The 12,107-nt window shown below is 42.7% G+C and overlaps 1 protein-coding gene across 5 annotated transcripts in view; it reads right to left on the bottom strand.

Moving 5' to 3' along the window:
* FRYL (FRY like transcription coactivator) overlaps positions 1-12,107 on the bottom strand; it is a 311,142-nt gene that overhangs the window by 28,443 nt on the left and 270,592 nt on the right. For all 5 annotated transcript variants that reach the window (XM_019552760.1, XM_019552761.1, XM_019552762.1 and 2 more), the window contains 2 exons: positions 7,205-7,455; positions 4,345-4,552 (listed from right to left, as the gene is read on the bottom strand). In XM_019552760.1, coding sequence (XP_019408305.1) covers positions 4,345-4,552; positions 7,205-7,455 — 459 coding nt within the window. The remainder of the gene's footprint in view (positions 1-4,344; positions 4,553-7,204; positions 7,456-12,107) is intronic.

The following is a 12,107-nucleotide window of genomic DNA, read 5'->3' on the forward strand; positions in this document are numbered from 1 at the left end:
CGTCCCTACCGCGGCTGCCCGGGGGAGCTCCCCACTCACCACCACCACGTCCCTACCGCGGCTGCCCGGGGGAGCTCCCCACTCACCACCACCACACCCCCGCCTCTGCTACCTGCAGGATCTCCCCACTTACTGCCACCACGACCCCGCCACTGCTGCCATCTGTGGGTGGTAACCATGCCCGCCGCAACCTCTGGGGGCACGTGGCATTCATGCTTTAAGGTAAGTTTTTTCTTTAATTAAGAGTAATCAACCTACGTATATTTAGCGTAGATAGCTAAAACTCACCAGTTAGACCAGTATTTAAGCCCCTGGTTTAACTAGAGTCCAGAGAGCGAGAGCGAGTTCGTTAGGCTGCCTGGAAACACTCTGGCCTTCCTTAGTGTAAAGTTTGTGAGACGAAGCAGGTTAGCAGGGAAAATAAAAACTTTTGGGACCAAGGAGAAGTGAACAGGGCAGCTTACAGGGGACTTTGCTAGGGAGGGTCTGCTTGGAGAAAGGGGCAGGAAGAGAGAGGAGGCAGATTAAGAGGGTGAGAGAAATGGTTGGATGATGCTGCAATGCCAGAGCCACTGCCAGCTCTTCCTTTGCTTGCACCTGTGAGGTGTCAATCAAGGCAGGACCACTCACCACCAAGATTTGCACTCAGGTCCTGGTTTGGCACTGTGGGAAATGCAGCTTGCAGGTTCCTTCCAGTGATAGCCACATGGGGGAGGGCCTGCAATGTGAGTGGTGGTTCCTAGTGGGGTCCCTCACAGAGCAGGCTGCTGCCCACTCCCCAGTAACTTCCTGGATTGCTTGTGCACTGCTGTGTCACCCTCCCAGCAAATGTCAGGGTGACTGAAGTCCTTCATGAAAACCAGGGCCTGTGGTTGGGAAACTTCTGCTAGATGTCTGAAGCCTTATCCACCTCATTTGGTGGTCTGTCAGACCCCTACCACAACATCACCCTTGTTGCTTTCCCTTCTTACCCTGGAGCTCTGAGCAATCATTCACCTCTTCTACTTAAAAACTCCTCTTTTCCCTGCCTGTCCTTCCTGAACAGTTTATACCCATCCATGACAGTGCTTCAGTCATGCGAGATGTACCACCAAGTCTCTGTTTCTCTAATCAGGTCACAGTTCCATGACTATGTGAGGACTTCCAGTTCTTCCTGCTTGTTTTTCAGGCTGCATGCATTCGTGTACAGACATCTGAAATAACTAATTGATTGCCCTACTTTCTCAGGAAGAATGAGAAGGCTTCCTTTGTTGCTCCCTTCTGCTTGTGCTTTCTCCAGATCACCTGCTTCCCCACTTACAGGAGGAGGTGACAAGGCTTCAAAGCATCCTCTGCCATGGGAACTTCATCAGTTCGATGCTGGAGGAGACCCCTATGACTGTGGATAAAGGATTGTCAAAGGTAGTACTAGAGTAGCCACAGAGGAGTACGTTCCATCAGTGGAAGAGACCAGGCCAGGCGTCCCCAAGATTGGGAGGATCAAGACCACTGTCACCAGGAGGAAGCGACAGGTGGTGGTAGTTGGCAACTCCCTTCTTCCAGGGATAGAGACATCCATCTGCTAGCCTGACCAGTTGTTTTGGGAAGTCTGCTGCTTGCCCTGAGCCAAGATTCAAAATGTTACAAAAGGATTAACAAGACTTATTTGGCCTGCAGACTACTACCCCCTGCTGCTCATTCATGTGGGCACCATGATACTGCCAGGGGTGAACCCGAGCAGATCAAAAGTGACTACAGGGCTCTGAGTGCAAGGGTGAAGGGGCCAGGCACTCAGGGGGTATTCTCCTCAATACTTCTGGTCAAGGGAAAGGATCTGGGCAGGAGTAGATGCATCCTATAGATCAATGCATGACTGTGCAGATGGTGTCACCAGCCAGGCTTTGGCTTCTTTGATCGTGGGATCAAAGAGAAAGGACTGCTAGGGAGAGATGGGATCACCTGATGAAGAGAGGGAAAAGCCAATTTCCCAGCCAGTGTATCGTGGTGGACCTGAGGCTGCAGTTAGCCAGTTTTGCCAAGAAGTGATCGTGGGATATGAGATCGAAGGCTTTTTTAAAGTCAAAATATACAACATCAATCTCTTCCCCCTTATCCAGGTGATAGATCACCTGGTCATAAAAGGAAATAAGACTGGTCATGCAAGACCTACCTGCAACAAGTCCGTGCTGGCTATCCCTCAGGATGTTGCCATCAGCCAGTCCGTTAAGAATGGCCTCTTTTATAAACTTTTAAGTTAAGGAAATATGGATTGAATGAACTGTAAGATGGACAGAAAACTGGGTAGTCAGGCTCAAAGGGTAGTAGTCAATGGCTTGATGTGCAGTTGGCAGCCAGTATCAAGTGGAGTGCTCCAACATACAGTCCTGGAGCCAGTTTTGTTCAAGATCTTCATCAATGACCTAGAATATGGGATGGAATGCACCCTCAGCAAGTTTGCAGATGACACCGAGCTGGGGGGAGCAGTAGGGTTAGGATTCAGAGAGACCTTTAAAAATTTAGGATTGGACCAAAAGAATCATAGGTTCAATAAGGACAAGTGCTGCACTTAAGATAGAACAATCCCATGCAGTGGTACAGGATGGGAACCAGCTGGCTAAGCAGCAGCTCTGCAGAAAAGGACTTGAAGGTTACAGTGGACTTTTACTTGAATATAAGCCAACAGCATGCCCTTGTTGCGAAGAAGGCTAATGGCATACTTGGCTGCATTAATAGGATGGTTGCCAGCAGATTGAAGGAAGCACCACCTCTATTCAGCACTGGTCCAGTTTTGGGGCACCCACTGAAAGAATGTAGACAAATTGGAGACAGTCCAGCAGAGGGCAATGAAAATGGTTAGGGGGTTGGAACACATGGCTTATGAGGACAAGCTGAGGGAACTGGGTTTATTTAGTCTGGAGAAAAGGAGATTGATGTGGGATTTAATAACAGCCTTCAACTGTCTAAAGGTGGTTCCAAAGACAATGGAGCTATTTTAGTGGTGGCAGATGACAGAACAAGGAGCAGCAATTGCATGTTGCAGCAAGGGAAGATTAGGTTAGATTACAGCAAAAACACTCACTAGGAAGGTGGCAAAACATTGGACCAGGCTCTTCAAAGAGGGGGTAGAATCTCCATCCTTGGAGTTTTTTTTTTAAGACCTGGCTAGACAAAGTCTTGGCTGGGATGATATAGTTGGGGATGGTCCTGCATTGAACCAGAGTTGGACTAAATGACCTCCTGACGTCCCTCACAACCCTAAATTTTTTTATGATTCTATGAATGGGGAACCCATGGCCAGAGAACTGGGTGCACAATGCAGCAGCAGGAGGAAGGTCATGAGGCATGCGGTGCAATGGGGGGCCATGGCTCTCAGCACTTAGATGAACGGCCCTGCTCTAATGAAACTCTGAATGGTCATTTTAGGGGACCATAGTCCCTCTGTAACTCTGGACAGATCACTTAAACCAGATTTTTTTTCCCCTTCTCATAGGTGATCATTAATTGTGTTCCTTATTTTTAGGAGCAAAATTTTAATACCTGAGGCTTAATATTCTGAACAGTTGAGTTCTCAGCCTCAAATGAATTCATTGGTAGAAAACAAAAGTTCAGCACCTCTGTCGCAAAGAGTTGGGAGTCAGGAGGCTCTGACACTCATTGCGTGGTCTTTTGGTTGTCCCTTGGCTTTTCTGTGACAATTTCTCCACCTACAAAATGGAGTAACTATTTTTCCTCTCCCAGTAAACTATGAGGATTAACACAAGTCTAATTAATTATGATTTGAATAGAAGAGTGATATGAACTCTGAAGAAAAAAAAAAAAAAATCAGAACATTAGTGTACAAAGTTGGATGCCCACTCATTGAAGGAACCTAAATTAATGGGGACATTTGAAAAGTTTAGCATTAATCTCTCCCCAATGCTTCAGTTCCCTTTTTAGGGAAATAACTTTTCTCACAGAGCTATTATGAAGATAAATTCATTAATGCTTGTCAGCTTCAGATACTGTGATGATGACTATGACAGAAAAGCTCATGAGGAAATTAATAGTTCTGTAATTAGTACAGGGTTTGGATGATGTTCAGCAAATAATAAAGGGGCTGCATATTAAATTAAGAAGCTAAAAAGAAATAAAAAACAAATGCTTAATTTCCTGAGCAATATCCATCCTGGGCATTGAATAAGACAGATAACCCAAAGAAATGATAGCATATGACCATGAAATAAAATTATTTTAATCCAGTTTGCCTGTTTGTAAGTATATACCTCATCAGATTGTGCTAGCATAAGATATTTGAAAGATACAAGAGAAAAGATGCTTGGAAAAAGGAAATGTTTATCAGAAACCAACTGCTAGTGACTCACTGACCTGAAACAACCTTGAAAACACATGAAATGTATAGACTGCACAAGATCCATCAGTATCTGACAGCATTTGATTGACGTGGTAGCGCCAGGCCTCCTCTTCATCATCATAAGCAACTGGCTGGAAAGCTGCCAATATGGCAGAAAGAAAAGGTGAAGGTGGTGGAGAAGTCTGAACTTCTGGGAATCCATCCTGTTCTTCTTCATCTTGACTGTAAATAAAATGTAACCTAAGTAAGCTTGTCAGGAAATAATATGCAAAAAGACAAAAAAGAAACAACTTCATTTATTTAACTTTTTTTGGCAGGTTGAATTAGATCAAAGGTTCCAGTTGACTCACTAAAACTAAGGATCTGGAGATAAACTAAATGGAAACTATAAACCAGGGGTGGGCAAAATGCAGACTGGGGGCTGGATGCAGCCCACCAGGCCATTCTATTTGGCCCGTGGGGCACCTAAAATATTCAGAAAACTAATATGCATCTGCCATGAGCTGCCTGTCATGTGGCCCTCGATGGCTTGCCAAAAACTCAGTAAGCAGGCCACTTTCCGAAATAATTGCAACAAACAATGAAGCAAGAAAAGGTTAAAACAAGGCTTTTGCACATACAACATAAATGTTGACACTTACTCAAATAAATATCTAAGTAGTCTTTTAAAACAACTGGAGTAAATATATCTTATGCTATTTCTGTTTAACCTCTTTATCAACAGAATATTCAGAAAGGGAAATATTTTGTTGGTTAGAATAATTTAATGAACATTAAACTCCACTAATAGTCGATCATCCGTAAATTTAATTCATCAATAACAGCAAACACAACATCCTCAGATTTGTCTTGGGTTGTTCCCAAGTGTTCTCATTGAAGTGCACCAATTTTTAAAGGTAATTTTAAGTAACATGTACAAGTGGACAGAGATGGATTGGAACACATCTGTTTTTATAGACAATCAATTAAATGGACTTTTGTTCAAAGAGCAGTCTAAAGATATACTTTTTACCATATATCAATACTCAGACAACACTGTTACAAAGACAGATTAATTATGGCTTGTATTCGGTCATAAATTTAAATTTTAAAACTTTCTACAGTAGAAGGAATTATACTTTTAATAGAACTTTTTTCTTATTGCTTGGTCATTACATGACATACTTGATATTTTATTAGGATTTACAGATGTTATAAAGAACTTTATAAAAAAATTAAAGCTTGATTTGCTTCTACAATACCAATGCCCACTTCATAAGAGATCAAGCATGTCTTAAGAGAGAATATTGCATTAACATAAGTCACCTGCTTGCATATTTAATTTCTTCTTGATGCTAATAATTTTCTTGTTTGGTTGTATCATCTCTGTAGGCCAATTCCTTCCCCAACTCCTGCTTGTTTTTCTGTCCCAAGGAGAGCTTTGAAAAAAAACTTGTTTCGACCACTCCTCACAGAAATCATTTGTAACCCAGCACACTGAAATATATTGATTTTGTAGTACTTCCATATTTTGATTTCACTAATGCAATGCAAATTATAAATTAAATGCAAGCCTTTCTGAGCAGAACGAAAGCAAGCAGCTTCTACCAATGTTTGCAAGCAAGGTTTGAAGGGGTAACAAGGAGCGCCTTCACCAGAGCAAATTTTGAAAGGTGATTTTAATGCTTTTAGGACTAGAATGATTTTTAGTATAAATAAGGGGTGCTTTCTGATTTGCCCATGAGAAATCAAAATGGTGCTAACCATCACCAGCTTTTAATTTTTGCAAACCATTTTACAGCAACTCAATATAAAGCTAGGAAGTCTCAACTGCTCCTTTAACCACCCCACCCCTGCAACTATAACAATCTTAATTTCCATGCTCTCAATCTGTGCCACCTTGATCTACTTGCAAGTTCTTAATCTCATAGGAGGGCACAGAGGGTGCCTGTCCTTTCCCATAAAAAGTCTCCCTTATCATATCTCTCTCACCAAGCATGCACTTAGACCTCGCTTCCCTCACTAAGATGCCTCCACTACTTCTCCCAAACTCCTAGCCTGGGTTTCAAGTTGGACAGACTTGTGAACGAGCATTTACTCTCTCTAGTGTAAGGGATAGACTTCCCCACTGTGCCTACCTGCCCCACTAACAGGGGATTGTGAAGCTCTTTTTGAGTTGAGCTTGATTACTAAAATATTTATATTTCCATTATCATGTTCAGAAGAGGAAAATATTCCTATCTTACTTTAATACTTGTAAAAAGAACCCCAACTTTGAAAGCAAACTGTTGATGCATCTCTGATGACAGTATAACAGATTCTGGGTTGAATTATCAGTGCAGCTTTTCGCAAGGGAAAAGTGGCTGTATTCCATCCTCTCCTTCCCCACTCTTTCTGCAACATACATTTCCCTGATTCTGGACTGGCTGGGGCCAGAATAGTTCCTGACATAACTCAGAACAGGTCCAGGGCTGTTCTATATTTTACTGCTTACAGCTTGTGGCTGCCACGAAACACTCCAGAATCCTACCTCCCTCCAATTTTTGACATGCCTTTTTTCCACTCACTATGGTTTGGTAATAATACACTGATTCTAATTCCGAATGAGAAGTGGCGGTCAAAACTTTAGATGAACAGACACTTGTCAGTCCTCAATATTTCCTGCAGGCTGTGTTCATCCTTAAACTTTTAACTGACAAGGGTGGAACCAACAGGTCCATTCCCCAAAAGGAAGCTATGCAAATTTTATGCTGATATGTACGTTTAGAAGTTTGATTATAACAAAAAGTATGAAAAATTCAAACACAGAAAAGTTCTGCTTCACTTATTTGATTGAGGAGATAGAATATAAAAGGGGTACATCATTTCTGTAGTTAAAATCAAGTTCATTCTTACCTGGACAAACCAGAGAAGTCAGCTTCTTCTTCTTCGCATCTCTCATCCAGTTCTTTCAAAGCAAGGGTGACATCCTCTTCACAGATAGATTCAGAATAGCTTTCAGAAGCTTGTGGTTCTGACATCTCAGGAGCTTCTTCCAACTCCAGAGATTCCTGACAGACCAGGGGTTCTTGTTCTTGTAATACATATGACCCAGTATCTTCACTGGCAGTGCTAACCTGTTCTTCTTTTACAGCTGAACTGCCATCCTGTAAAATAAGGGTGTATTTTCACTGCTCTTAAAGAATGAAAGCACCTATACCAACTGCTAGTAAAGCACAATTGTAAGAACTTAAAAATACAGCATTTTACATCATCCAGTTTTGGTTTAACTATTCAGACACTTGGATGCTTTACCGTTTCAGTAATTTAAAAGAAGTTATAATCTTCCTTTTTAATGTTTTCCAGCTTCTAGTTGGAATATGATTTCTAATTTTCATTCTTTATGGAGTTACTTATAGCAAATGTAGGTTCACTAACTTAATGCACTTAAAACAATTTTTGTCAAGAAAAAGTGTGTACAAAATGCTTTTAATACTTTTTCCTACAACAAAAATAATGTAATCAAAGGCTTACTTTTTCAGTAAGCAAAAAAAGCATGTCTGTCCTATGGTTGCACATAGGCATTAAACCAGGGGCAGGTAAAATCCGGCCTGTGGGCTGGATTAGGCCATGGCAGACACTATATCCCAGCAGCCCCTGGCCGTGTCACTGCAGCTAGTTTCCATGGAGACCCCAGGAGTGTCAGGGCTGTGACAAGGTAGTTTCTATGAAGACTGGTGCAGGCAGAGCTGGCAGGGCATGTGGCTGGGTGGGAAGCTGCTCTAGGGCAGAGCGGGATCTTGCAGCAGTGGCAACATGGGCCAGAGCTGGGGTAAAAGTGCAATCCACTGCCCGCACACTCTGGGCAGGGGCATGCAGATAGCAGACTGCAGCTCTGCTTCAGCTCTGGAGCAGCTCCCCACCCAGCCATGTGCCCTGCCAGTGCTGCTTCAGTCTGTCTCCATGGAAGTGGTAGCCCTGGACTGTCATGCCCCACTGTTTCTGGTTTCTCCATGGAAACCATCCACAACAATGTGGGCAGGGATTGCTGGGAAATGGAGTCTGGTCACTGGCTGGATCCACCATTTTGCCCACCCCTGCGTTAAATTAACTTTTGAAACAGCTATGAATTTTTCTTTTACGCTTTCTGCCCCTCACCCCCAACATCACCTCGCACATATGAAAAAAAATTGATTCTCAATCAGAAATACCCAGTGGAATAGGAGTATAGCATAAAAATAGCAACAGAAATGAGACTCTGCACCATTAAAAACTGGACATATTTTAAAACTCATTTTTAGTAGTGAATCCTTAAACCTACACCTTCTATTGCTGCCCGACATGAGGAAAACACTAATATCAAATTATGGTGTTAAAACAACCCTTGTCTTTCCATTGTAGAACAATGGAATATTGTTTGTAACATGCAATTGCGACTCCAGGCAATGCTATCCTGAGACATGCTGTTCTCCCTCCACACGTGCTACCTTCCAAACCAGAAGCAGTTAGGTACAATAGTGTGAACACACAAACCAACAGGCTCTACATATGCAGTGCCATACCCAGTATCAAGACAAAATTATTTGCTCACATGTTAGTCCTGAGCCTACTTCACCCGCACAGCAACACTTATTCTGTTGGCTATGGCAACTAGCTAATGACATCACTCCTGAAATACCTGTTTTAGAAGATTTACATCAGGCTCTCCCTTGCATAAGGCAGTCATTCTGCCGTATGAAACAATGAACATGTTTACAGATGCCAGGCTTTAAGACAGCTGCACAAAATCATTAGGATCTAGACAGTGGTCCATCTCTCATATAAGTTTTAACACACAATTCAAGGTCAACAAGATGTGCAGCTCTACATATCACCTTATATACAGAAATTATCAATAGAGAAAATTATATGCTAAAGAGTATTTCTCACACTTGTATTATCCAGGCATACATTGTTAGTTAAAAAGCAAAGGTCATGATCTGGTCAGGTATTACCATCTGTAGCACTATATATGCCCTTGTATTACAAAAGTTGAGGAGACAGATGTGCTTGTCCTCCATAGCACTACCAAATGATGGAAGCGCTACAGAAACGCTCTTGGATGAAAGTGCTACACAGAATATTTATATAATGCCCTGTAATGCTACAGGTGATCTCTCATTCCTCAGCATCCCACAGCAGGCTGGACGGTCACTGAGTGCAACCTGCCCACTCTCCCATCACAAGGGAGGAGGGGCCATAGGCCTTGGGCACTTGATGTCACCTCCTAGTCACTGATGGTCTACCAGTCTGCTGCAGGAGAAGGAGAATTGGCAGCAGCCTTCTGGAAACAGCCAGGGTGGCAGTACACTCACTGCTAGCCTGCCACACCCCATCAGGGCAGATCTGCAGGAGGGTGACAGACTGTAAGAGCTTGCTGCAGCCCCAAGAGTGTCCAGGAGAGATGTAGCTCAGCTCCCCACTTGCAGGGGCAGCAGGCTGCCTGTGAGCAAGTTCCCCTCCCCAGATTCAAGAAACAGAGTAACAGGGCCAAGCAACCCTCTCTAATACTCCTTTGATTGGAGAGCATTCTGCCAAATGCCTTCCCAGCAACTCTCTAGTGCTTCCATTGGGGGTGGGAGGACAGGGCTGTACATCTGTCTCCATCTGTAGCACTAAATCAGAGATGGGCAAAATGCGGCCCCCGGGCCAGATGCGGCCTGCCAGGCCATTTTATCCAGCCCGCAGGACCCCAAAAACATTGAGAAAATTAATATTTATCTGCCCCTGGCTGCCTGTCAGGCAGCCCTTGACAGCTTGCCAAAACTCAGTAAGCGGCCCTCTGCCTGAAATAATTGCCCACCCCTGCACTAAATGCTACAATACTTGTAGCATTACACATGCAACATCTGTCCCTGGCCAAAAACGCACCATTATTCTGAACACTGAGAAGGACTCTTGTTCTTAATACTGCCTGCTAGTAATGTATGTTGAACATGTCTTACTAACATTATCAAGCCTGAACATTTCTAGATTTGTGAACAGAGAAATTATTTCAGTCAGGTAGGACAAAACAGATTATAGCAGCAGTGTTCAACCTTTTAGCCCTGTGGACCACACAAGTGGCAAGGGGCTGGTCCACCAGCTAAATTAAGCACCACCCGCTTGTGGCCCCACGTGCCAGGTTTGGGGCTTAGGGGTTTGGTGCCATCTCCTCCCAGTCCCCCACACCTGGATTGGACCCAGAGCCTGGCACAGCCGTGTATGCTGGGACTGGGTGCCCAACCCAGTGCGTGGGGCCCGGGGCTCCTCATATGCCTGGAAATTTCACCCAGTGCTGCCAAATTTCTGGACTCATGGGGAGCCTGGTGGGCTGGATGACGTGATGCTGTGGGCCAAACCTAGCCTGCATGCTGGAGGTTGAGCACTCCTGGATTATAGGAAACGCATGAAAAATATCATAATTTATTATGAATCTTAATGAATTCTTAATGCAAGTAGCAATGCATATTCAGCTCGTCTCTTTTCCAAAAAGTTTCTTTAATTAGCTATCAGTTTTGGTAAGAAATTTCAGCATCTACATGACAAAAGCAAGGGACTCTGACTACATCTGAACAGCTGCAACAGGATGTTTTTCCTTAAGAAAACACTTTTTAAACAAAAATTTACTATTTCCTATGTATATTATTTCTCCCATATGCTACACTGACATACATCTTCTGTAAGAAAACACTTACTTCAATGATTTGTTGATAACTCAACTGGAGTAGGGAAACCATCTTCATTAGAAACAGACACTTTTCTGAAATCAAGTGCCTCTTACAAAGGGGTAGTAAGAGTCACAAAACTTAGACAAAAGATCCTAGTATCTTTTGAAACCTCTCAATATTATGGCCCTGACTTGTGAGCCAGTTTGGAACTTGGAGATTAAGGGGCATAAAAACAACTCTCCAGGTTTAGTGACCACTAGAAATGCACATTTGAGTTTTATAGAAAAAAAATATTTTTGAATGTTTAAATGGGGCTACAGCAAAATATATGTATGTGGGCAGATCCCACACTGCTTCTGACAGCAATTTTTTTTTTTTAGATATTTAGATGAAAATATCTAAAAATAGCTGTAAAATAAACTAATAAGATGTGATCATAAAATACTGCATTAGCATTCTGTCATTTCTTTTTTCTTATGCGTAATATACTAGCCCTGGAATTGAATGTGTGCAGGTGGACCCTAGTGTCAATTTCAGAATTTAATATCTTAAGATTTTAACTGGCACATTCATATTAAAAAATGCATCCAAAATAGTAGATGAGACTCTCTTGCAAAACTAGAATTTTAATTTAGACCAGTATGACTCCATGGTGCCAGAATTTATCATTTTTTATGATCAAGAAAAAAACATTTGAAATCCGATTATTCTTTTTAGTCCTATTTTTAAAAAAAATCCATTTATTTCTCACTGAGATTAAAGCAAATAATTGCCCTGATTTTCCTAGATACAACATAAAAAAGTCCAGCAAAATAGTAGAACATGCTAAATGAGGGGTCAGCAATGTTTTTGGGCAGAGTGCCAAGACCAAGAAACTTGCCTTGTAAGATGTTGGCATGGCAGGGGATCTGTGAGGGGCCTGATCCTCATTGTGTAAGTGCAATCCTGGCCCCTTACCTGCCATCTGCCTTGGGATGCACATGCCAAGCAAAATGCCTTTGTGTGCCATGCTCTAGCACCCGTGCTAGGGGTTGCCTACTCCTGTGCTAAATGGAAAACTTGGTATTACCCCCATTAGAAAATGGAAAATGATATAATCAGTACAGTAGTTGACAGGATTCTTGCAGTTG

This window comes from Crocodylus porosus, unplaced genomic scaffold (assembly GCF_001723895.1).
Source record: "Crocodylus porosus isolate Cpor-Errol unplaced genomic scaffold, CroPor_comp1, whole genome shotgun sequence".
Lineage (NCBI taxonomy): Eukaryota > Metazoa > Chordata > Crocodylia > Crocodylidae > Crocodylus > Crocodylus porosus.